The following is a 26,542-nucleotide window of genomic DNA, read 5'->3' as shown; positions in this document are numbered from 1 at the left end:
CGTGCGTCGTGTCAGTGTCTCCGGTAGTCTAGCTCTTCGCAGCGGCACGGCTCGCCAGCTCTACGCGTGTAAGGACGCACGTCCCGAACTCACGATCAGAGTGTGTTGTGTGCAGCGTGACTCCTCTCTACCCGAGGGCCGTGGGGAAGGAAACTAGAAAATAAATATCAATGTTGTCTTTTTAGACTGCATAGCCAGTTCTATGTCTCTCTTCTTATTAGTTTGCTAATGCCTAATAGACTATAGGAACCGAGAGTTTGTATACCTGGGCTTGGGCCCCTCCTCCGCTTGGGCCCTCGGACGTCGCACCTCGTGGCCTACCCTTAGGGCCGGCACTGCCCGTGCATTGCTACGGGACGACTAAACTTTTATACTAAACACGCGGATCGCATGATAAGATAACAATGCTGTAAAATTAAATACCGACATTAAAGTGATACTTAATCCAAAAGGTAAACATGGTCACGAAAAGCACGACGTCGTAGGGTCACCAACTCTATGCGTTGCAACGGGAACAAATAATGCCCTGATAATTTAAGCATGAATGTGTTGTATTGTTACAAAAATGATAATGCGAGCGTGATGTTCAGAATGTCAATTTACAAATTGAATTTTGCGCATGACTAAAGTTCTCATTGATGGTTTGTAATCATCAAGGTATGTATTTATAGTACTGTACATTTGTGCATACGTACGTAAAAGTTCATATCACTGTAACAAGACTACTACTCCTCAACCTTTTAGAACTAACCATCTCTTTGAATTATCAGTTTGCTTCATATAGGACAGGTATACCAAGACCACCCTTTCTTCATATTTTAGATAATAACATGCCTTCAACCATATACGTGTGGTGTGCGGGGGGCCGTGTGTTGCAACAGGAGAAAAAATTAAGGCCGTGTCGTCCGTGGTCAACTATTCTTATTTCCTGTTGCATTCAATTTGTTTTTTCTATCCATAAATCCACTGTCAATACAAGGTTCGATCATGAAGACCAAATTTCAGGACTAACACTCAACGCGTCAAGAATTCTCTATTGTGAAATAAGGCCAACAACGCTCCAATCTTAGGTTGCACAAAATCTCGCAAAATAAGCATTCTAAGCCAAAGTTTCAATTGAGTCCACATGTATTTATCTCATGTGAAATAAGGTCGGCAACACTCAGTCCACAGAATACGTCAAAAAAGCATTATAAGCCAACAAAGCTTCAGAGTCTATAGCACTTCGTTCATCAGTTCAGTATAGCCGGAAGGCGGCAAGCAATACAAGGCTATCAGAGAGTTTCAAGTCACATGCACTGCATGATAAAATAAGATAAGACCTGCAATGGGAGGATGAAGGGCGATATCCCGGATGTGCCCTTCGCCACCTCTGTCACTATCTCTTCGGTCGCCACAGTGGAGGCTTAGGTGGCATTCCACCAGTCTGTTGCCTGCCAACAGAATAACATAACATGCTGTCACAAAGTGCAGATATGTGCTCAACATGCGTTGAGCTTCGATGGTGTTGTAGAGAAATGGTCTTACAGGACATAGCCAAGGCGAGCATCGTGAAGCACCATCGGCATCATCCTCATTCTTGCATGTGCTGGTCCTCTTCCATATATCATTGGCTGCCAAAAAATATTATGCTAATAAAGAAAAATAATACATTGCATTCATATATATGTGATTTGTGATTGTCTAAATGGTTAGGTTGGACTACCATATATAAGCACCATATGGATCTCCCATATAGGCACCACCATACGGAGGAAGAGAGCATAGTTATGTTAATAAATGGCCCTCATGATCTAAAATAAAATAAACTTGTGTCACACAGTTGTATGTGCAAGCTGAGAAACGGCCTAGTAATCAGTATAGGTACCAATACTCCATTTATACCAATACTGAAATTAGTATATCAGCAAGGTACAAACTCCAGTACTGAAATTGGTTCAGTGAAAGACAACTTCATACTGTATCATGCGCCTGACCTTGAGCGTGTGACTGAGGCCGTTTGTGGCACTACCGAGCTCGTCGAGGTTGAACACCCGCAAGCGCTGCCGCCCTGCTCCTTCGACAGCTCCTTGATGCTGTCATATGTGATAAATTCAGCTAGGCTCATAACTTATCTTCATTTTATAACCCAATATCAGATTACACCTACAGTCTGCAAACATGCATGCTGTTGGTGACAATGTACAGGAACATAAATTGATCAAGACTCATAGGAGCTCCAAAAAGTTCCAACAGTGTTTATTTTCAAAAACAAAAAAAAAGCTGCAACAGGGTAACAGCTACTATAGTTGTCCATCCAGGCATCTTACAATGTCCATCCATAATTGTTAGTTTACGTACTATATCGTTTTTGTTCCTTCACTATCTGTCTCATTTGTTTTGTAGAAAAGCATTTATATAGTACTAAAGAATGATAGGCGAATTCTGAGCAATCCATAGTTCCTTTGAAAAACATATATAAGGTCCTAATGAATCTGATCCCCATCCCGACCAACAATAGTTATATGGTCTGCAACATATGAAACTGCAGTTTCTACCATCATAAAGCATGGAGCCTTATAGTCCTTAACATGAGGATTTCTTTAATGTCCTGTATTAATAAAACAAATAATATTTTGGTTCACAATAAGTACTTGATCAGATAGAATAGAGGTCAGTTTCACTGGGACGTCTTGCCACATTTTCCATAGCAGGCTCTTTACAAATGAGTAACTTAAGGAGTTGCTTACTAAATTCAGTTAAGATAAATTTGTCCCTGTAATAGAGCTATTTGTATCTAGACACCATTAGTTTAACTGAAGAATGTTGAGCTATTGTTCTTATAATAAACCTAGGACAACTTGGAACAACACTGCCACACTCTATTTTGTTGAAGAACTCAAATGAATTGGAGATCATTGAAATTTTGTAATTCACCTGTTGAGGCTGGAGTTCCATCTGTCCCTGTATGAACAGATCAGGCGTTGGCCATGCAGCGCTGAATGTGACATTGGCTCTAAAATAATTGAAAATAGTTCTTAACTCTGAGAATTGCTCACCTTTATAGTGTTATTGAGTAGTGCTTGAATGGTATATTTCTAGCTCTTATAATCTGCAGTACAGAACCAAGGCACAAAGCACGTGCACCACATCAATTTGCAGTCCAACTATTTTTTTCTAAAGATTGGTGGTCATAGGCTCATAACAGAGCTAATTTCGCACAGCTTAGAAACAAAGTTCAAAAAGGTGACGCCTTAGGCACGCCTAGGCGCGACTAGTCGCTAGTTGATGGGTTCCCGCCTGGCCTATGGGGGTAGGTGGACATCCAGGCGCAAGGCGGCGTTAGGCGGTGATTCGACGGGCTAGGCGGCGTGGAGGCGCGAACGCGCGGAAAATTGCCGCAGTGGGAGGTCGCCGGTGGGGGAGGAGGAGCTGCGAGCTACGGCGGGCACGGGCGTGCGTGGGCGGCGGCGGGCGTGCACTAGAGCAGAGATAGATAGATGCCGGAGAAGAGAGGAAGAGGAATCGGTGGCGGCGGCTGATGCGGGAGGAAGCGGATGCGGCTTGCGGCGTCGAGAGGATGCGGGAGACCGAGATGCGGCGTCGTGCGGGAGACCAGTAGATGGATAAGGTTGGAGACCTGGAGTGGGATAAGGATGGAATAGTGGGCTGGACTGTTGCCTCTTGGGCCTTTCTATCTCTCTAAGCCGGCCTTTCTATCTATCTAAGCCCGTTGTTCAGCTGTTTATTTTTTCTTTTAGAATATAAATATATGTATATTAGTATATATACAAAACACCTAGAAAAACGCCTAGGCTAGCCTAGGTGCTAGGCTAAGGGTCAGCGCCTAGCGCCTTCTTGAACTTTGCTTAGAAATTGAACAATCAATTGTGCTGCATGGTAGAACCAGTCATTGTACCATGATCAGGTAACTATCAAGGTATTCAGAGGCCAACATCCAAGGTTCATGACAACTGCACATGATTAGCAGAGAACACGAACTCAATAGTAGAGTAAGCTGGAGTACCTAGAAATCGATTTTTCTTGTTCTCTGTCTAGATTAGGCAATATGGTTTTATTCTACCAGCAGTCCAGCATTCTACTCTTTTTTCTTTCATAAAGTTCAGAGGACACAAATTACTTACCAGCATTGTATGAATGCCAATTCGCTTCGTGGCCTGGATGTTGTTTACACTATTGTCGAAGGGAGTTGGCGCGAAAATCATCTGTCAGCACAATGGTCAAGCAGAAATAATAAATTCACTTTCAGGGATGAAACTGCGTTGGAGTGTAAATTTTGGGTTTGCATAGGATGGTGGGTCTTAAGCAGCTCTCAGTGTGGTCACATTATAAATCTTCGAACATTAGAACACACAGAAAATGGGAACTATTAGATTTGGTGATGCCAACTATCAAAATTTGCAAGAGAATACAGAGTGAAAAGTTCCTACAACTTAAGTTTCACATTGGTTTGGAGCATGCACTATTCAAACTCACAAGAGGCAACACAATATAGCTATTGGATTACACACTCACCCCCGCGTCGCTCCCCCACGCGGGCGACACGGGCGGCCGCTCCCTCCCAAACCCTAGCAGCCTCCCCTTCCCTCCCCTCCCCCCTACGGGCTGGCCGCCGGCATGGCCACGTGGCTCGCCGGGATGGCGGTGGCGGGGATCCTCCTCTCGTGATTTGGTGGCGCAGGTGACAGCGAGCCGACGATTCTCCTCCCACACGGGCTGCGTGGAGCCCGGCGGGGGCATCCGCCGCGGCTGTTGGCTGTGCCGGCTGGTGTCCGGCTGGCGCGTGGGGACGGCAGCGGATCCCCTTCTCCCTCGCCCGTCCCTTCCTCCAGACTTGGCGGCGGTGGCGGTGTTGGCCCGGATCGCTGGATCGAGTCCTGGGCGGCTGGATCCAGTGTCCACGCGGCCGGATTTGGAGCTCCGGCGCCTGGATCCGGCACTCTCTCAGAGGGCTGGCGAGGGCGGTGGCTAGCCAAGGCGGAGGCGGCGGCAAAGGGTGTCGGCATCGGTGCTCTACTGCCGGTTCTGACGCCACTGGACAGGGGCGGCGCCCACGAGGGTGGGGCACGTGTCTGGTGGTGGCCGACGTCGGGTCACGGCTGATGGGATAAGTCTCATGTGTGGGCTGGTCTTAGTAGGGCTGTGCTGGTCACATGGTCCTTGTGGCTGCATGGTCTGTTTTTAGGACAACATCTTAGACTAGAGGACAACATCTTAGAGGACAACATCTTAGATTAGAGGATAGCATCTTAGCATCTAGGACAATATCGTAGACTAGCATCTTAGACTAGTATCTTGGCATATGCTTGGCTGGCTAGCAGCCTATAAATATGTACCCCCAACCCCTCAGGTTGGTATGGCATTTGGAAATAAACCAGAAAATTGCCCCAACTCCTAGTGTCATACTCTCTCGATAAGAGTAAGAATTCTGCTACTACCAAGAGTAAGAATTCAACGACTAACAACTGGTATCGGAGCTGTACTATCCTGTAGCCTGAGCATCTCCTGCTCATCTCATTTCCCAGCCGCACAACAGCCCCAGCTAGGAGCAGCAGCAGCTCCGGCCGCTCCTACTCACTCCTCTCCCTCTGCGCAGACGAGCAGTAGCTCATCTGAAGCAGCCCTCTCCCCACGCAGCAGCCCCCGGTAGCGCGTCATGTCCGCAGGGCAGTCTCAGCGCTCGGTCGCCTCGAGCATGCGGCGTCGGCAGGAGGCCGAACATGCCGCGGCAGAGGAACGCGAGCGAGCGGCAACAGAGATCGCTGTGGCGACGGTAAGGGCATCGAGGCTGGCAGCGGCGGAGCTGGCAGTAGCCAGAGCGGAGGCGGAAGTAGCGGCGGCGGTGGATGCAGCACGTGCGGCAGCAGCAGAGGTCGAGGCCCTATGCGACAGCATCAGCAACTCTATTTCTACTGACGACAGTGCTGACACGGACCTCGAGTTGCTAGGGAGGGAGGTAGGACGAGCACGGGCGGCGCAGTGGGCAACCGTGCACACCCACAAGCGCGGCAGCAGCCCCAACAGGCGCGGACGCGCCGACGGCACTCCTGGAGGAGGCGCGCATGGTGGCGGTGCTCCTGGAGGAGGCGCGCATGGCGGCGGCGCTCCTGGAGGAGGCTCGCATGGCGGTGGCACTCCTAAAGGAGGCACGCACGACGACGGTGGCGAACGGGTCGATGGAGAGCGCGACCTTCATAGGCAGCGTGGCTCTCTCTCCCCGGATCGGTACCATGGTTACCATGGGCTCCAGGATGTCGTCAAGGATGTCGGCCCCGGCGGTGGGTGGCCTACCCTCACCAAGACCAACTACGTCGAGTGGGCTGCGGTGATGAGGGTAAAGCTCTAGGTGCGGCACATGTGGGAGGCAGTCTGGTACGGCGATGTCGACTATGACCTAGATCGACGGGCGCTGGATGCCCTCATCGCTGCAGTCCCGCCCGAGATGCAGTTCTCGCTTACCAGCAAGCGGATTGCCAAGGAGGCTTGGGATGCCATTGCTGCGGCACACATCGGCAGCGATCGTGCCCGCAAGTCCACACTGCAGGCACTTCACAAGGAGTGGGAGAACCTGGCCTTCAAGCCAGGTGAGGACATTGATGACTTCGCTCTTCGTCTCAACACTCTGTTGCAGAAGATGGTGCAATTCGATGATGACACCTATGGCGAGGAGAGAGCTGTCGAAAAGCTCTTCCGCTGCATCCCCGAGAAGTGTAAGCAGATGGCTCACTCGATCGAGTCTCTACTGGATCTCTCCATGATGTTGATCGAGGAGGCGATAGGTCGCCTCAAGGTCGTCGACAACGATGAGTCGCAGTCCCTCTCAGGGCCCATCACCACTGGCGGGAAGCTCCTTCTCACTCAGGAGCAGTGGCTTGCCAGCCAAGGTGACCGGAAGAAGGGAGAGCCTTCTTCCGCGATAGGCGGCCGCAAGCGTGGCAAGCCACGCAAGACGCATAGAGATGCCCAGGCCAAGGCATGAGGATGTGCCGAGGGTGATGCCCGCGGAGGCGCCCAGGGCGGCGCCGCCGGCAGGCACAAGACGGCACGAGACGATGCCTACCGCAACTACGGCCAGCTTGGCCATTGGGCCAAGGACTGTCGACAGCCACGACGTAGCCAGGCCCACATCGCAGAGGCGGAGGAGGAGGAGCCGGCTCTGTTCATGGCACATGCAAGCATCGAGCTACCTCCAGCGGCACTGGCCGCAATGGCTCTCCTCCACCTTGATGAGCCAAAAGCACACGCCCTCCTCGGCGACGGCTCCGGCAATGATAAGACTAACGGGTGGTGCCTCGACATCGGCGCCACCCATCACATGACCGGTCAATGGGAGTTCTTCACCGAGCTTGACTCTAGCGTCCGAGGCTTCGTCAAGTTTGGGGATGCCTCCGGTGTGGAGATCAAGGGCGTCGGCTCCATCATCTTCACCGCCATGTCTGGTGAGCACAGGCTGCTCACCGGAGTCTACTACATCCCGGCGTTGAGGAACTCAATCATCAGCTTGGGACAGCTGGATGAGAACGGTTCACACGTGGTGGTTAAGGATGGAGTCATGAGGATTTGGGATCGCCGTCGTCGCCTTCTTGCCAAGGTATCTAGAAGCACAAATTGACTCTACATCCTTAACATGCAGGTGGCACAACCCCTCTGTCTCGCTGCTCGTCGGGATAACAAGGCATGACAGTGGCACGAGCGCTTCGGGCACCTTCACTTCAAGGCCCTAAAGCGGCTCAGTGCCATGAAGATGGTGTGAGGCCTACCGTGCCTCAACCATGTGGAGCAGCTCTACAACGTCTACGTGTTGACGAAGTAGAGGTGACTCCCCTTTCCCCAGTAGGCGAGCTTTTGAGCCAAGGAGAGGCTCAAGCTTGTGCACGGGGACTTGTGTGGCCCAGTGACACCGGCCACACCGGGAGGACGATGCTACGTCCTGCTGCTCGTCGATGATCTCTCCCGCTACATGTGGGTGATGGTCCTCGACAGCAAGGGAGAGGCTATGGACGCCATTAGGTGCTCATAGGCTGCTGCGGAGGCGGAGTGTGGTCGCAAGCTACGTGTGTTGCGCACCGACAATGGCGGTGAATTCACGGTAGCTGAATTCACGTCGTACTACGCTGATGAGGGCATTCAACGTCACTACTCCGCACCGTACAACCTGCAGCAGAATGGCATCACCAAGCGGCGCAACCAGATGGTTGTGGGGATGGCTTGGGCCCTTCTCAAGCAGAGAGGGATGCTGGCTGTCTTCTGGGGAGAGGCGGTGGTGGTGGCCATCTACATCCTCAACCGCTCGCCTACCAAGGCGCTCAATGGTAGGACGACGTACGAGGCTTGGCATGGGCGCAAGCTGGCGGTCTCCCACTTGCGGGTCTTTGGCTACCTCGCGTTTGCCAAGGAGCTTGGCTATATCAGCAAGCTCAACGACAGAAGCACTCCGAGAGTGTTCATCGGCTACGTGGAGGCCTCGAAGGCCTACCACATCCTCGACCCGAAGACACAGCGTGTGCGCACGGCGCGTGACGTTATGTTCAACGAAGGGCGAGGATGGGCGTGGGACAAGGCGGTGGACGACGGCTTGGCTCCAACGTACGATGACTTCACTATCGAGTACATCCACTTTGAGGGAGCTAGGGGAGTAGGTAGCTCTTCTTCGGTGAGCGCGTCTACCCCAATCCCCGAGCCTCCATCGACCCTGGCGCCTGCTACTCCGACAGCACCACGCTCTCCAGCCATGACCTCGGCTGTGATGAGTCCTTCGCCGACTCCACCACAGCCGGCACCACCACGCACTCCAGCACCGATAGGCACCTCTCTAGGCACGTCTACTCCAACACCAGCTCATGTCGAGCATAGCCCGGTTGAGCTCGCTACTCCGCTCTCTCATGACGAGGAGTGCATCGACACGTACCACGACAGTGAGCCGTTGCGGTACCGTACGATGGAGAACCTTCTCAGCGACCAACCGGTGCCGGGACCGGTGCCTCACGACTTGGAGGCGTAGTTGCACCTTGCATGTGACAACAGCGAGCCTCGGTCGTTTGTAGAGGCCAAGAGACACGCGGCATGGCACGCCACGATGCAGTTGGAGATGGATGCGGTCGAGAAGAACCGCACCTAGGAGCTTACTGGCCTTCCTCATGGTCACCGCGCAATCACCCTTAAGTGGGTGTATAAGCTGAAGAGGGATGAAGCCGGCGCCATTGTCAAGCAGAAGGCTTGCTTGGTGGCATGAGGTTTCGTGCAGCAGGAGGGGGTCGACTTTGATGACGCTTTTGCTCTCGTGGCACAGATGGAGTCCGTGTGACTCCTCCTTGCGCTAGCTGCCCAGGAGGGCTAGCGTGTTTATCACATGGACGTCAAGTCAGTGTTCCTTAACGGCGACTTGAAGGAGAAGGTCTACGTGCACCAGCCGTCGGAATTTACTATCCCCGGCAAGGAGGGAAAGGTGCTCCGCCTGCGTAAGGCCCTCTATGGCTTGCGGCAGGCACCGAGGGCATGGAATGCCAAGTTGGATTCCATGCTAAAGGGGATGGGCTTCGAGCAAAGCCCACACGAGGTGGCCATCTACCGACGGGGCAGTGGAGGAAATACTCTGCTGGTGGGTGTCTACGTCGACAACTTGGTGATCACCGGCACCAAGGATGCGGAGGTGGTGGCATTCAAGGAAGAGATGAAGGCCACCTTCCAGATGAGTGACTAGGGCCTCTCTCCTTCTACCTGGGAATCGAGGTGCACCAGGATGACTATAGGATCATGCTTCAATAGACTGCCTACGCCAAGCGCGTCGTTAAGCTAGCTGGGCTCACCGACTGCAACCCAGCTCTTACTCCGATGGAGGAGAGGCTAAAGTTAAGCCGCGACAGCGCGATGGAGGAGGTGGACGCTACGCAGTACCAGCATCTTGTGGGGAGCCTTCGCTACCTCACCCACACATGGCCAGACTTGGCATTCTCCGTCGGCTACATTAGTCGGTTCATGCAGCGACCGATGATGGAGCATCAGCAGGCTATGAAGAGGATCATCCGCTATGTTGCAGGAACTCTCGATCACGGACTCTACTACCCTAGGTGCCCTGGGGCGGCACACTTCGTCGGGTATAGCGACAGCGACCACGCTGATGACATTGACACTAGCAAGAGCATGAGCAGGATCGTCTTCTTCCTCGGCAAGTGCCTCGTTAGCTGGGAGTCGGTCAAGCAGCAGGTGGTGGCCCTATCCAGCTACGAGGCCGAGTACATAGCGGCCTCCACCGCTTCGACTCAGGCGCTCTGGCTCGCTCGAGTGCTCGATGATCTCCTCGGCAGAGACACTAGAGCGGTGGAGCTCAGGGTGGACAACAAGTCCGCTCTGACCCTAGCAAAGAACCCCATGTTCCATGAACGCAGCAAGCACATCCGGGTGAGGTACCACTTCATCCGAGGCTGTTTGGAGGAAGGGAGCATCAAGGCGAGCTACATCAACACCAAGGATCAGCTTGCGGACCTGCTCACCAAGCCCCTTGGGAGGATCAAGTTCCTTAAGCTCTGCTCTCGGACCGGGATGGTTCAACTTTCCCATAGGACAACACACAAGACTTAGGGGGAGAATGATGGGATAAGTCTCATGTGTGGGCTGGTCTTTGTGGGGCTATGTTGATCACATGGTCCTTGTGGCTATATAGTTTGTTTTTAGGACAGCATCTTAGACTAGAGGACAGCATCTTAGAGGACAGCATCTTATACTAGAGGACAATATCTTAGAGGACAACATCTTAGACTAGAGGACAACATCTTAGAGGACAGTATCTTAGCATCTAGGATAACATCTTAGACTAGCATCTTGGTATATGCTTGATTGGCTAGCAGCCTATAAATATGTACCCCCAACCCCTCAGGTTGGCATGGCATTTGGAAATAAACCAGAAAATTGCCCCAACTCCTAGTGTCATCCTCTCTCGATGAGAGTAAGAATTCTGCTACTACCAAGAGTAAGAATTCAATGACTAACAACAGCATGGGTAGCACGTGCCTAGAGCCGACGATAGCAGCCAGCTGAGGTGTTGCTCGGCTAGAGGGGGTGACGGCTGATGCATGCAGCTGGCATGTCGAGGCCCCTCTGAAGGGGTTACTGTGGAGCGACAGGACAACGGTGAAGGCAGTGATAGATGGCATGGGGCCTTGCTTCTTGGCCCGACGTTCGTGCTAGAGGACACCTTGGGCAAAAGCCTAGCGATGGCGACACCTATGGGTGCCGCTTTCCTTGTTGGGGGCATCGTGTATCCTCTCTAGCACTATCATCCAAGGGTGAAAGTCCGATCCACTTTGGACGTGCAACGGTGGCACCATCGACGTTGCTACCTTCCTGAAGGCATCGCGTTTGGATTTTGTCGTGGCCTCAATGTCTCCTCGGTGATTGTTCTTCGCTTCTTGGCTCCTCGATGATGCATGGAGGCAGGGCTTGCTGCAATAAGTCGAAGCTGCTGCGTCAGGGACGTGGCTCGACAACGATGACACGCGGCGAGCCCCCACCTTCATCGTAGGCTGGGGTCTGCTAGGGGTCGGCAAGCGCTGGAGGTGAGGCGTGTGGCCGTGATTGGAAGTCAGAGCTGCTCTTTGCGAGGTGCTTGAGCTTGGCAACGATGACCGGTTGTGGCCGTTTGCTTTGGGCTCGTTGGTGGGTGGCTTGTGTGTGGACTGCCATGAGAAGTCAGAGCTGCTGGCATCTTCAGCCATGCTCAGCAATGATGACCTATGGTAGTGTGCCGTGTTAGTGCTCAGCTGCGTCGTGTGGGTTGGTTAGCCTATCGGGTTCCCTTTTTGAAACCCCATTGGCTAGCCCTCTTGTACATAAATTCTTTCGTCTTAATTGAGCAGCAGAGCTCCTGCCTTTGTTTAAAAAAAAGCTATTGGATTGCATTCATCTCCAGTTTCAAGCTACTTTTGGTAGAAAAGAAGCTTGCCAGTAATATTGAAATAACCTCTATCACACAATGCATTTAGCCGGACACAAAAATTCTAAATGTGTTTCTACAACTAATAACAAATGTTACCATTATCTACCATCAAGCAAAACCTAAGTGTAACTGACATCTTTTATGAATCAAGAATAATGGTGAATTGATCATAGCAACCTAGTGCCTAGTGCTTAAGGGCAACATAAAAATAATGCTACTAAAAGTTCACCAGCATCTGCTTCATCTATGAAGAGGAGCAAACCCCTATTAGATTTCTTCACCCAGTCAAAGTATTTCCAAAGTAGGCAACCAAGTTTTTATTGGTGCTGACAGCTTACTTAGGTGTAGGGATGAAAACGGATCGGATACGGACGGATATCACCGATATTACATTTGTTTTCATATTTCTGTCTGGATTCGGATTCGAATATGGATAGTGTCAACTATGTCGGATAGGATACGATTGGATATCGACATCATAAATATGCGATTTGAGTATTCGGATACGGATACGGTATCGGATGTTGGATATCCGGACTCGGATACGGATAGATTTCAACCCCTCTAAATGGATTCGGTTTCGAATACGGTCGAAAAATATCCGTACCATTTTCATCCCTACTTAGGTGGTATGGTCTACGAAACAAACAGAATTGCGAGGTAGTACCTGGACAAGGGACAAGGGTGGTGGAGTCGTCCTTCGCTTGCCGGTGCCAGTGCGGTAGCCCTCGCAGCTCCTAGTGCTTGAATGTAGATCCTCCGCGGTGGTGCTCCTCGCTGCTCTTGCTCGAATGGAGATCCTCCGTGCGAGAGCCCCAGACCTCTGAGGGTAGGGAGGGAGTGACGGCCCGATGTTGCCTCATCGTCGGCGTTGGTGTCGTCGAGGCCCAGCAGCCACACCGGAGCCGCCCCTCCCCGACAGATCGAGGCACCATCTCTAAGGATTTGAGCGCCGCCGGCCGGGATGGAGGGGGTGCGTGCGCCACTGCTGGCCGGGAGGGCACTGAGCGCTCCGGTCGGCTGTGCGGCGACGCCACAACCGCTATTCTTGCCTCCGCGTCGAGGATCCATGCGGCGGCGCGTTGAGGTGGGTTTTTTTTCTTGAGAAGAGAGGGTAGGCAGGGGCGCAAAATCGCCGGGAGCGCGTGATTGACGCGACTCGGGAGGTATAGTGGACGGGAGGTTTCCTTTCGCAAGGCACGCGACCAATGCCCGGTGGGCCCATCTCGGGGTGAATCGAAGGGAGCGGAGGGCGTGCCGCGCGTGGGATCGCATGTTGGCAGAACGACGACTGCAGGTAAGATAAAAAAAAACTTTAATCTTTTTAGTTATAAATATGAGAGATTGCTATTTCTTCGTTTTTTTATTAGATGTTGTACTAACTTTGTCCTAAGTCAAATATTTGTATCTTTGACTATCCATTTAAAAATATATATATAGGTTAATGTCATAAAATTTATGTTTTTAGATTCACTATGAGGAGTACTTTCATAATATATATTTAAAAATTGTTAATTAAAGATAATAATGTTTGACTTACAACAAAGCTAATGTGACATGTAACAAAGAACGGAGGGAGTATTATTAATAGCGATATAAATTGGAGAGTGTTTTGCATATATTTGATCTGCAAGTTTAAAACAAGATCCCTATTTTGAATTGCACGCCGCAACAGACACGCAAGAGGCTTGGAGGTGGTGGTACTTTTTATGGTGATGCCTCCAAGGAGGAAAGCAACATCCAAAGATGTTGCTAACGCTAATTGAAGGAACAAACTAAAACCATCTCACGATAATGCCCGTCAATGATATCATCATTGCCAACATCGACGGGGAGCCAAGCAAAACTTTCATTCGAAAGTCTCCCACCTATATAGTCCAGTAACTACAACGAAACTAAGGAGGTGTTTCGATCCAAGAACTAAAGTTTATTATCTGTCACATCAGACATTCGGATGTTAACTACAAGAACTAAACATCAACTAATTATAAAATTAATTGTACAGATGGAGACTAATTTGTGAGATGAATTTATTAAGTCTAATTAATCTATCATTAGCACATGTTTAGTGTAGCACCACATTGTCAAATCATGGACTAATTAGGCTTAATAGATTCATCTCGCAAGTGTTTAGATCCAGGGGCTAAAATTTAGTCCGTGTCACATCGGACGTTCGAATACTAACTAAAAAGATTAGACATGAGCTAATTATAAAATTAATTGTACATGAATAGACTAATTAGCGAGACAAATCTATTAAGCCTAATTAATCCATGATTAGCAAATATTTACTGCAGCACCACCTTGTTAAATCATGGACTAATTAGGCTTAAAAAATTTGTCTCAGAAATTAACCTCCATATATAATTTGTTTTTTAATTAGTCTATATTTAATACTTCTAATTAGCATCTAAATCTCCAATGTGACGGGACTCAACTTTAGTCCTTAGTATTTAGTCTTCACCTGTATAATTAGTTTTGTTAATGTATACTTAATACTTCAAATTAGTGTTAAATATCTGATGTGACAGGAACTAAAATTTAGGAGGGGTATCAAACACCCCTTGAGTCCAACTTCCCCGTACTTAGATTTAAGGAGACATAGCAGTGAAAGGTTAGTCACTTAGTGCAGCAATTTCAACAATTGTAATTTGTAAGGGTAAAACACCGAGATAGTCGATGCGGACAACAGGAGGCGAGAGCTCGCTAATCATCCGGCATTAAACCATCACATAACACACACACAATAAATAAATAAATAAACCAGCCACGGACCCACGGTCGCTGCAGAGAGAAGCCTGCGGGCCGGAGGTCGCCCGTCGCCGCTCGCCGTTAAGAGCAAGTTAATAATACAGTTGATTTGCAGGTCGTAAGGTTTTTTTATAGTCTTCTCTTAGTCTACTTATATAGTAGTTAGCTCTTTATAGTTAATACATGGTACATTTGTCTTTCTCATAAATTTTCTTAGTTATTGTATCCAAACCGACTGTAAGCTTACAGCACATTTCTCCTCTCTCTTCTCCCCTCTTTCCTGCACCTCAATATTTAGTCAGCCTGCTATTATACTTCTCTAACGGGAGCAGCCGCACGTCCACTCGCCGCCGCGCCCGATCCAGCCGCGTGTCCGCCGGGCCGTCGGTAAACGAGGTCGCCAAAATCTTCGCACGGCTCGAGGCCGCCCATGTTCGTCTGCAGGTCACTCCTCGCAAGGTGCGTCCCGATTCACCGCTCCCCCGTACCTTCCTACCCGGCGCATCCTCGTAATAACGAATCCTCTCCTCGTCCAGTTCTTCTCCTCGTACTAACGCATCCTCCGGTTAGGATCTCATCAGTTTAATTCCTCCTTTTCCTTGTTTGTTTCCGTTAGGGCTAGTCGGCTCACTCGGCCTGCGATTCCATGCGCCGCCGGTTCACCAATTCGTTACTTCCACCAGGTTAACTGCTCTGCTCCCAATTTCTTTTCTCCATGATACGCACAAGGTTCGCCTGTTAATTTTTGTACCGGATTTGTACTAGCCACACTTTAGGTCCCAGCGATTTGTTAGTAACTCGGAGCAGACAGTGATGGTTTAAGTGGAATGCAAACACTAGGAAATAGGAATCGTGGTGACAATTTCGCAATTCACGGTCACTGTTGCCAGAATGACCCTGAATTTGTTGGGTATGGCAGTTTAAGTATCAGAATTAGAAGTGCCTATTTACTCAGCAACCTTGCAGACCTGAAAATATCCTAGCTTTGCAGTGAATTCTTCACCGTCTCACCTTTTCATCGTGTTATGCTTCAGAATTCTGTCACACAGTGTGATGTCTCTCTAAATTAGTGCCTTGGTCATTGCAGGGACCAGTTTGTCGAGATAAGTTGGCCTCATTTGTGATGGAAGGGGCACAAGGATCAAGCAGTGTGGCAAAGCACAATAAAAGAAAGTCTCCTGTGCAGAGATGGAGGCCGGTTTCAACAGAAGCAGTTCCCCAGAAAGGTTTGTGCGTGCGCCCCATTCGCATCCTGCATTCTTGTTGCACCTTGACACAATATCATCATTATTCACAATGCATTCAAGTATTCAGCTTTCCTTGGAACAGAATTCCCAAAACATAATACATTTCAACCTTGCCGTGTCCTAATTCTGATCTTTCGCCTATATGCTATGGAGATACTTACCCTTTTCTAACATGATTGTTTCAACATCTATATTAAGTGTTAAATTGTTCCTTTACTGCCCCTTTTTAATTTCTTCTCTTTCTTTTGTTCCTTCTAGTGTGTGTGGCGCACTACTGCCATTTCTGAGCTTTCTGATAATGACACACAATGCAGATGAGACTACTGAGACATCAAATTCTGGAAGCAATAAAATTATAGAGGATTGCATAGCTTCTAGTGAGAATTTGGCATCAGATGGAACAACCAATGTTTTTGTCGAAGTTACCACCAACGAAGCTTCATCGTCAAAAAATAATTTAAGTTTTGAATACAGTTCAACTAAAGTAGTTATAGAAGACAATGCGGAGGTATCTGGCTTCAATAAGGATCTAGCTGGGTCCAATGTCTCTGGGACATATTCCTCCTCTATTGAGGTATACCATTCACACGCGTCTAAGTAATCTGATTTTTTTTTTCAATAACCACTTTTAGTTTTATATCTACCCACTTAACATGTGAGTTATCTTTACACTTACAGTGTTTGAGAAATGTTAATAGATCCAGTCGTTCTGTTTCAGGTAGATGCTCCTCTGATACGCTTTGTGAAAGGAAAGGGGTAGTGATCTCTTCTCTTGATATGTTTCACTTGTGTACCAATGTTTGTTGGGGATAACACTTGGACTGTATCTCTGATCATAATTTGTATTCCTTGGAATGTAGTGGGTCTACGCAGAAGAAGATTGAAGAGGATACTGGAGTTAAAATTATCTTCCCATCATCAAGGGAGGGGACTTCAGTTGGTACAGATACACTCATGCTTCTTGAAATCATGCTTGATGTGATAAGCTTCAAGTTAGTTTAAGAGCTAACTATGTAATATTTTTCAGTCCTTGAAGGTAAAAGTGCTGAAAGTATTAGAAAAGCATCACAGATGATTGCAAATGCTCTTGAAGAGGTAGATAGACAATGTACTTCTCCAATAGATGATTGGCACATGCTTAGATCGTTTACTGAATCATTCTACATTTTAATTTACCGTTGTTATGATGATGTGGAGAATTAGTAATTTGCTATGTTTGTTTTTACATACAAATTTCATGAGATTGACAACTCTTCTTATTTATACCATCCATCATTAAATATACAAGCTTAATGCTAATGCTACCTCCATAACATATCAAAAATTACATGAGAGATCAACATAGCTCCCAACATGTGCTGCAGAATTGTTAGTGCTAATTATCAAATGCATCACATAGAAAGTGAATACTGCTGCGTACTGTGCACTAGCTCTTATTCCCTCCGTCTAAAAAATAATGCAATTCTAGGCATGAATTTGGACAAGGATTTGTCCAGACTCATGCCTAGAATTGCATTCTTTTTGGGACAGAGGGAGTATTTATTATAGTTTCATGCTCATTTATATGCACACGGTTGTCAAAAGATACTTCCTTCTCTTGGAGGTATCTGAATTCTTTGTTGCCATTCTGCAGCTCAAAAACATTTATTCACTGCAGATCTCCGCTGCTTGTTTTCTCATTTTCCCGGTTTTGTTATTCACTGGATCATAATAGTTAGTCTGTCCTTACCCTGTTTTTCAGGCTGTTCAAAGTCGACAGCTCGACTACTCTCATTTCATATCACTTCCATTGGCTCTCCACCAAGATCTTGTCGACAAACTGAACCACTTCCAGAGTTCGATCCTTGGGGAAGAAGACAGTGACAAAGATGAGAGCCGAAGTGAAGGTTCTATTGATGAAATGGATGATGACCACAAGCAAGCGGATGGCTCAAGTATTTCCATCAAGCTGCAAGTTCAAGAAGAAGAGTCTGCTGAAGCAAAAATGGGTAGCAAAGGCTCCCAATCAGGTTTGAAAGCTTTGCTAGTTTGTATAAGTGCCTTGCATTCCTTGCTGGAGTTATTCCTAGAGTTAATACCATCAATTTGCTTATGGAACTTCGGTGTAGTTATATAAAATTCCTTGTCTCTAAGACTCAACCTAAAAAGAACATGTTTGAAACTTGTTCTATAGCTTGGTTGGAATGTCCAAAGAAATTGCAAAGCACCATCTCAAACAAAATCTCTAGAAAGTTTTCCTTGTGATTAGGATTTGAAATATCACTTCTGTTGTTCTATGAATTTCCAAATTAAAATGTCTTGTTCCCTTCAGGATTTGAGTGAATTCTTATTTGTCACCTGTAGATTTTGGCATTGACAAGTCAATATTTATCAAACCCAAAACATTTCACCTGACGGTTCTTATGTTGAAGTTGTGGAACAAGGATCGTATAGCTAAGGCCTCGGATGTGCTCCAGGTATTGTGATGATTGACTGTGCTAACTACTAAGGAATGTATAGCCGATGTAACAGTAATAAGCAACTTAATGCACTGCTTCTTGGATGCAGTCAGTATCTACCCAAGTAAATGAAGCTTTGGAAAATCGACCTATCTCCATACAGCTTAGAGGTCTGGTGAGTTTCCTTTGGATCTGAAAATATGTCTTTCTTGAGTATCTAGGTTATCCGTACTGAGAGCTTATTTATTGACTAGTAACTGGAAGAAAAACATTGGGTTGAGAATCTGAACCAAAAAGCAGCATATTCATTTCTGAACAATTTTCGACAGTCCACAGTATTCTCTTTTGGTTTCCGAAGGGGGAATCTGATGTCTAAGCAATACTATATTTGCCTGTAATTTCAAAATACTTTTATTGGTTTAAACACATCTTTTGTGACCCTTCAAGTTTCAATGAAATTCAGACATGCATGAAAGGCTCTCCAGCTAAGGCTCGGGTGGTATACGCTCCAGTGCTGGAAGTTGGTGGCGAAGGGCGCCTAGCACGTGCTTGCAGTATCCTTTTGAACTTTGATGAAGTGATATTTTTTAAATAGTGTGTCTACTTATTGTTAATCCTTTGGATTTTTTTTCTAGGAAGTGATCTGTGTATTTATTTGTACAATACATGTCACTATAAAAAAAAAAACTCGACCGGGCGGGTTAAGACTGTCCCCGCAGCATTTCAAATAAGAAGGACCTTCTCACCCGGCCGAGAAAACCCCCGAACCCTTGCCCCCACCCTTACACGGTGGCTATCAGTATTGGTTTATTAGTGCGATAACATATTATGCATATGTTTCACTTGACCTACTTGCACTTTATCAGAAGTCATAACTGACGCCTTTGCCAAGTCAGGCCTAGTTTTTCAAAGTGACGTGAGAGAACTGAAGGTGTGTAATTACTAATTAAATGGTTAAAGACCTTCATTTTGTTCTTTAGCCTTCTCATTTCTGGTGCTAGCATATATAACTTCTTTTCCCCTAAGAGATTGTCAGTTATAAAAATTTAAGGGCAGTAACATTGCCTGTCAAAACACACTGCAATTTTGTTGTGCCTGTATTTGCATAACGGACTCGTAGTTAAATTGAATACAGCATACATAACTTTTTTGTTATTCTGCTATAATTGTGTTGCTCTTTTGCCACTGCAGTTGCACGCGACCATGATGAACGTGCGGCATAGGAAGAGGTGCAAGCTATAACCCTTTCTGCTGCATTTTGGACCGTTGGTGATGCTGTATTGTTCGCTTATATTGTGTCTGCCTTGTTATGACAGTACAAATAAACGAAACCAGTGGAAGGATTCTTTTGATGCCCGGGATATCTTCAGGAAATTTGGGAAAGAGGAGTGGGGTGAATATCCCATTCATGAGGTCCACCTTTCTCAGAGGTTCAAGTTTGACAAAAGTGGATACTACTATCGCTGCTCGTCGATCCCCTTGCCCACAGAGACGCACACGGAGTGAGGTCTGTAGCTGTGGTCATGTTGTAGGCTTGTTGCATAAAAAAACACTGTAGTCAGTGTTAACCTTTGTTATTAACGGTATGCCCTTAGGTCCGGTGTTATGGTGTATCTACTGTTTTGGATCACCGACTTGAGCCATGTGTTTTGTGGTTGGATGCTGTTGTGTACTCTGTCCAAAAAGAGTGTCGATTTTGCTATGAATTTAGACAAATGTTTATCTAGATTCAGAGCGTTGTTTTTGCTAAGAATTTAGATAAATGTTTATCCAGATTCATAACAAAAAGGAGGACGGGGGGAGTATATTGTACGAGCGTGCCAATGGTAGTGGATTCCCTGTAGTTGGTGTTAGACTGTTGGTTTGTTTTTCATATGGCCCATTCCATGTGCTGTCAACTCACAGGCAGTGTCTATCTCTGCTGGTGACCTGAGTTCCTCTTATCTATCTACTCTAGTGCTTTCTTTGCACTTTTCATCATGTATCTCAATTTGTCTCCTTGGTCCGACTACCTTGGAAGAATATACATATATGTCCATGAAGGGTGTAGTTCATCTGTTGCTTTATTCCAAAAAAGAGAAAAAAAAACATATGTTTGGGTGGAAGTGTGCATCACATCACTCTTAGACCGTCCTATCCTATATTCCTAGTCTGTGATTGCCCTGCTTTGCTGGTGAATGGTGATAACGATAGAGGAGGAAACCACTGGCCTACTACCTGGTACTGCTTGGAGTTGTAGACATCCCTTTCTGCACCAATGATTTCAGTCAGTTCTCTCTCTTTTTTTTTTGAACGCAATTAAGTAAGAGGGAAAGAGAGTTTATATACAGGCAACAGAGATAGGCCGCCCAAAACAAATAGGGAGGGGAAACAAAGCCACACAAAACAGCCAACAATCTAGGGGGAGGCAGCGGCTAAACATAAGTGAAAGATCTCTTTCTGTGCTGTATGTCTTCTTTGATTATTGCAGCCACCTGTAGCGTCGTGTCTGCTTCATTGTTGAAAATTCTTCTACTTCTCTCTTTCCAAATATTTCAGTCAGTTCCTACTCTCTGTCTGTGTGCGTGTTGCACAATGGTTGGCGAGGTCAACTAAAGCGTGCACGATAGAAAGAAATAAAAGCAGCTTTGTTTGTGGCCAAATTCTGAGTCCAGATGCTATGGACAAGCAGGTGAGCCTTTCTGTCCGGTGTCATGGCTGCAGTATCTCAAAGTGGATTCCAGAATCCAAATGTATCATGCTGACGACGACGATCCGGCATATATGTTGTATATATACTTGTGCTGATGTTAATTGTTATTTACTCCTTTTACTTGTCAGCCAAAATTCGTGCCTTTAGTTTGTAGTACTAGTCTTCTAGCTGAGATTAACGACGTACGTAATAACTATAACTATCCAGATTTGTGGACGCCGACGGTAACAACAGGAAGGAGTGGATGCCAGTCAGAAGCTAGGATCTCTGGCACTGCTGCCTTTCTTTGACAAGCTATAAGGTATAAGGTAGGGGAGGAGACGAGAAGGCGACGCGACTCGACGGTGGCATTGCATGCATCGGTGAGTGGTGGGCGACGGATTCGGGAATCCAATCATGCCGCCGCTGAAGGAGAAGAGGCCCTCGGAACTCCACCTCCACCGCTAGCTCCTCTGTCTGCCATTGCCAATGCTGCGCTGCATCCGTCGCTTTCTGCAATTTTATTTTGCTTGCTTAGGCGATATGATGACAACCCAAACTACTGCAAGCAGCTATACCATGGCCTTGTTTAGTTCTTCTCCCTAAAATTTACTCCCTATCTCCATCGAATGTTGGACACGTGTATAGAGCATTAAATATAGATTAAAAAATAATTAATTACATAGTTTACGACTAATTTGTGAGATGAATCGTTTAAACCTAATTAGTCTATGATTTGACAATGTAGTGCTACAGTACCACATGTGCTAATAACGGATTAACTAGGCTTAATAAATTCGTCTCATAGATTACTAACGAATTCTGTAATTTGTTTTTTTATTAGTATTCAAACACCCCATGCGACACTCCACGTGACACCTCAAAACTTTACGCCTAAACCAGGTCTATATACAGCTACTAGTAATAGTACTTACTCTACATGCTTTATTATTCCCCATATATATACAGTATATATATAGTTACTCCCTCCCTGTTCAGCATCATGCATTGATCGCGCGCCATGCATGACACTGCATCATCACACCTTTGCCAGTCTGACTAACAAATTCAGCAGCTCCTTGTGTCCTTGTCACGCACTGTACAATTCAATGGAGTCGATCGATTGGTACAAAACAATAATAAAATATATATTTATATAGAGTGTGATAAGATTATACTCCTTATAAAAAAAGATTATACTCCTATTTCCCTGCCCATGCTGAAGCTTGAAGATGATATAAAAAAATCAGTGGCCATAATATATATAACCAGGCAGGGCAGCTGAAAGATAGGAGTATATACATGCATGCATACCATAAGTTAACTAACCGCGTGTTAGTTTCAGCTATTCCAAAAACAAAACAGTCTCGCGCGCTTTACTAGGCTGCTACGACGCTTGCGGATGGATGCATCTGTCTCCGATCCGTCTCCCCATATATCGTCAGCCGTCAGCACTCAGCACTCACCAAGATCCAACAAACTTCCTCCATCTCCATCCATATCGGATCAGCACTTCAGCACTAGCTAGCTAGCCATCCCGCGCCCGCCATGGCAAAGTTCGCTCTTGGTCACCACCGCGAGGCCTCCGACGCCGGCTGCGTCCGCGCCGTCCTCGCCGAGCTCATCCTCACCTTCCTCTTCGTCTTCGCCGGCGTCTGCTCCGCCATGGCAACAGGTACGAGGCATATTATTTGTTCCCCTCTAGCTAGTCTAAGAAGAGAGCTCGACCATGTGCAACCATGCATGCATGAAGGGAAGCTGGCCGGCGGCGGTGGGGACACGGTGGTGAGCCTGACGGCGGTGGCGCTGGCGCACACGCTGGCGGTGGCCGTCATGGTGTCCGCGGGGCTGCACGTCTCCGGCGGCCACATCAACCCGGCCGTGACGCTCGGCCTCGCCGCCACGGGCCGAATCACGCTGTTCCGCTCCGCGCTCTACGTGGCCGCCCAGCTGCTCGGCTCCGCGCTCGCCTGCCTCCTCCTCGCCTTCCTCACCGACGGCGCGCCCGTGCCCGTGCACGCGCTGGGCGCCGGCGTCGGCGCGCTCCGGGGCGTGCTCATCGAGGCCGTGCTCACCTTCTCGCTGCTCTTCACGGTCTACGCCACCGTCGTCGACCCGCGCCGGGCCGTCAGGGGCATGGGCCCGCTCCTGGTGGGGCTGGTCGTCGGCGCCAACGTGCTCGCCGGCGGGCCCTTCTCCGGCGCGTCCATGAACCCCGCGCGCTCCTTCGGCCCCGCGCTCGTGGAGGGGGTCTGGGCCGACCACTGGGTCTACTGGGTCGGGCCTCTTATCGGTGGCCTTCTCGCTGGGCTGGTCTATGATGGCCTCTTCATTTCCCAGGGCGGACACGAGCCGCTTCCTAGGGATGACACCGAGTTCTAGGTAGGCATATTTATATTATTTAACACTTATGCAGTAGAGTCTTAGAACCATATTTATATTTATATTTATATTTATATTTATATTTATATTTATATTTATGAATGAACATTGTATGCAGAAGCAAAGTCTCAACATCGGTAGAGATGGCATGAGAATACTTTTTCAACATCCGAGCACACAGTGCCTAGTCTTAGGTGATGTGAGAAGCCGATTCATTTATTGTTTGATGAGGTTGGTTAACTCTAGGGAAAACTGGTTTCGTAGCATCGAAAGATCACAACATTCGAAAAATACCATTGAAAGACGTTCGTCACGTAAAATACAACCAAAAGAATGGACTGTTACCTTCAAATAGCATTCCGTCACGGTGGCATCTATTGCCGTGAATCCCTCTGTCAAGGCACCTTTCTTCCCCATTTCAGAGAAACAGAGCACACGCGTCGGCGTACGCGCATAGCCCAATTCTCCCTGGGGAGGGCACGACGGCGGTGACTGTACCAGTCGCACCTATCAATGTCAGCGGCGCGGCCGGATATGGCTCATAGCGGCATGGTGCCGTGCCCGTGCGACATGCAGCAGGGGCGACGGCGGCGGCATGCGGCAATGGCGAACCCGGTGCCTACAAGATGGGCACGGGTACACGTCAGTTGTGTGGGGGAGCTAGAGGGGCTATTCTGGGCACAGCTTGTGCGGGGTTGAGTAGGATCGGATGGGGCGGCTCACCATGCAGTAAGCGTCGACGACCGGCGTCGAGCAGGGCGGAGGCGCCCGGCAAAGTAGGGCTGCCGCCGGAGTTTTAGCCAAGGAGGCGCGCGCGGTGGTGGCGGACGCGGCGGTGTAGTTGGCTTGGTGGAGCGGCCCGGTTGGAGCTTTCTGCAAGAGTTCCTCGCGCCGCGGCCATGGCAAGCAGTAGGAATGGCGCATTGGCGGCGGCGGGATGCAGCGTCCTAACGCAGATTTGCCCTATTCAGGTGAGCCGTGGTCGGAAGAAGTTCGGACGGACACGGACGTGGTGGTACGCTTGGGCGAGGTGCTGGTGGTCTCCACCCACAAGAACAACGATGGCAGACCGAGAGCCGGTCATGGCGGCGCAAGCAACAGTTTTGGCGACATGCCGTGGCTCTGGCCCGAAGTAGTTTGCTGGCGTGCGTAGGGGTGAGAACATGCTGGCGGAGATGGTGGGGCACATGGCTCAGCAGTGGTGGTGCGTACGGTGGGGAATGGTGGTGGCGAGAACAGATCGACGGCTCCGAGCTTGGCATCCATGGCCATGGCGTTCCGCAGAGACAGAGCGAGGGCGCGACTTTTGGATGACTCACAGGTGCGGTGGCTGGCAGCGCGGCAGGCCAAGCGTGGCGCATGTTGCGGACATGATGAGCGCGGCAGGAGCGGGTGTTGTGGTTGGACCAGGCACAGGCAGCCCGTCGTAGGTGATCTAGAGCATGCCACCATGCACAACTAGGCCAGTGGATTGAGGAAGAAAGGTGTCTCATCGGAGGGATTCACGGCAACAACAGACACCGTGACATAATGCTATTTCAAGGTAACGGTTCATTCTTTCTTTCTATGGTATTTCATGTGACGGACGTCTTTCGATGATATTTTCCAAATGTCGTGATCTTTAACTAATTTTTCCTAAAACGTGGGTGATGATGGCAGCATGTCCCATCACTCACCCCAGTTCAACCTGGGGTCTGATAGGCTTGAAATTGTCATAAACTTAAATCTTTCTATCCCTTGTTAAGTGTGGATGTATACGGGTCAAACTTTTTTAACCGTGACTAGATTTATAGAAATTATTAGTAACATTTGTATTTCTAAATAAATTTATTATAAAAATAGATTTAAAGATCTATCAATAATACTAATTATATATTATAAATATTAATATTTTTATTTTATATTTAGTAAAAGTTGAGTACGTTTGATGTTTGATTAATCAGTAACGTGAACGATGAATAAAAAATTACGGAGGGAGCAGTAACATATTGAAGACAAAAATATGGTTCTACTGTGCATCATGGCCATCTTTTCATGACACGGTATGGTCGATCATCATCGATGGAGGTACATCCGCATGCATGTGATGCCCCGGGTTATGTTTTAGTGCCTGTCGGCCAGTGGAGAGCCGATATGCTAATCACCCCGATAACAGCCACGGTGCAGTGTCCACACAAGAGCAGTCACGGTACAGTTCTATCCACCCGGTTACAGAAGGGCCTATCGGTTGCTGGGACGCCGATAGACTATCCACAATTCTTACACTAGCAATTAATCATTAAAAACATATTATTTAAAAAAACCACGCCGGGGCTCTCGACCTCGCTTCGCTTTTTTCTCATGGATTTAAACACCCCTGGAATTGTAGGTGGATCGCATCTTGCAATTGGACAGCCAGCCCTGTGGATCGGAATGTGCTCCGCTGCCGAAGCCGGACGTGACAGATGCGATCGCGACGGGATCCGGTTACCGGTGACAATTCGGATTTTTTTTTCCAGTGACTCTGGAGCTGTCCGGCGGGTACCATCTCATTCTCACATGCATTACGAAGCTTAGCTTGGACGCTTGGTAACGTGTACTGGAAGATGACAACAGTAAACTGATCGAGCACAGTTAAAGCAACCATGTTATGAGCAGTATTTTTTTTTACGGTGTTTTCTCTCACAACAAATCAGACAATAATATTTTTCAACCTGGCTTTTCAGCTAAGCGAACAGGGCCAATAGCACAAATATTTATCCCAGCTAGGCCCCCCTTTGGAACAAATGAGGCCACGTTTAGTTCCAAAAAGTTTTTCCAAAAAGTGCTACAGTAGCCATCACATCGAATCTTGCGATATGTGCATGGGACATTAAATGTAGATGAAAAAAAATTAATTGCACAGTTTGGTTGGAAATCGCGAGACTAATGTTTTGAGCCTAATTAGTCCATGATTGAATACTAATTGCCAAATAAAAACGAAAGTGCTACAGTAGCCAAATTCCCAAATTTCACCCAACTAAACAAGGCCCGATTCATGGAGGAATAATGGGGCTGTTCGGCTAGTGTTTTTTTTTTCAGCTGATAAGCCGGCTAATGTTGTTTCATTGTGAGAGAAAAATACTGTACCATGACTGATAAG

The 26,542-nt window shown here is 47.9% G+C and overlaps 2 protein-coding genes, 1 long non-coding RNA gene and 1 pseudogene across 10 annotated transcripts; 2 read left to right on the top strand and 2 right to left on the bottom strand.

The window, feature by feature from the left end:
- Positions 1 to 1,187: 1,187 nt before the first annotated feature.
- On the bottom strand, positions 1,188 to 3,162 carry LOC136451317 (uncharacterized). The gene is made up of 4 exons (XR_010758579.1): positions 3,039 to 3,162; positions 2,917 to 2,943; positions 1,528 to 2,075; positions 1,188 to 1,433 (listed from the first exon to the last, which is right to left on the bottom strand). It is a non-coding gene; the product is annotated as an uncharacterized lncRNA (long non-coding RNA).
- Positions 3,163 to 5,944: 2,782 nt separating this feature from the next.
- On the bottom strand, positions 5,945 to 7,084 carry LOC136451256 (uncharacterized; annotated as a pseudogene).
- A 7,919-nt stretch (positions 7,085 to 15,003) lies between these two features.
- LOC136553277 (uncharacterized) lies at positions 15,004 to 20,352 on the top strand. Of its 6 annotated transcripts, none has more exons than XM_066544664.1 (14): positions 15,004 to 15,142; positions 15,300 to 15,366; positions 15,771 to 15,909; positions 16,245 to 16,504; positions 16,649 to 16,686; positions 16,791 to 16,870; positions 16,958 to 17,025; positions 17,672 to 17,939; positions 18,274 to 18,386; positions 18,478 to 18,543; positions 18,832 to 18,922; positions 19,235 to 19,299; positions 19,560 to 19,597; positions 19,685 to 20,352. In XM_066544664.1, the coding sequence occupies exons 1-14, from the start codon at positions 15,114 to 15,116 to the stop codon at positions 19,872 to 19,874; spliced, it is 1,512 nt and encodes a 503-aa protein (XP_066400761.1). In that variant the 5' UTR covers positions 15,004 to 15,113; the 3' UTR covers positions 19,875 to 20,352. The 6 variants fall into 6 exon arrangements, with proteins under 6 accessions (XP_066400761.1, XP_066400764.1, XP_066400766.1 ...); XM_066544665.1 differs by having other exon boundaries at positions 15,128 to 15,192; XM_066544667.1 differs by lacking the exon at positions 15,300 to 15,366 and having other exon boundaries at positions 16,189 to 16,504.
- A 2,109-nt stretch (positions 20,353 to 22,461) lies between these two features.
- Positions 22,462 to 25,928, top strand: LOC136451315 (aquaporin TIP4-4). Of its 3 annotated transcripts, XM_066452029.1 has the most exons (3): positions 22,466 to 22,714; positions 22,793 to 23,421; positions 23,540 to 23,729. In XM_066452029.1, exons 1-2 carry the CDS (start codon positions 22,588 to 22,590, stop codon positions 23,419 to 23,421), a joined length of 756 nt encoding a protein of 251 aa, XP_066308126.1. In that variant the 5' UTR covers positions 22,466 to 22,587; the 3' UTR covers positions 23,540 to 23,729. The 3 variants fall into 3 exon arrangements, with proteins under 3 accessions (XP_066308125.1, XP_066308124.1, XP_066308126.1); XM_066452028.1 differs by lacking the exon at positions 23,540 to 23,729 and adding an exon at positions 25,790 to 25,928 and having other exon boundaries at positions 22,462 to 23,421; XM_066452027.1 differs by having other exon boundaries at positions 22,462 to 23,421; positions 23,540 to 23,766.
- The last annotated feature ends 614 nt before the right edge of the window (positions 25,929 to 26,542 follow it).

This window comes from Miscanthus floridulus, chromosome 5 (genome assembly GCF_019320115.1).
Source record: "Miscanthus floridulus cultivar M001 chromosome 5, ASM1932011v1, whole genome shotgun sequence".
In the NCBI taxonomy this organism is placed as follows: domain Eukaryota; kingdom Viridiplantae; phylum Streptophyta; class Magnoliopsida; order Poales; family Poaceae; genus Miscanthus; species Miscanthus floridulus.
Note: the sequence above shows the minus strand (reverse complement) of the source record. Positions and strands in the feature narration are given on the sequence as shown.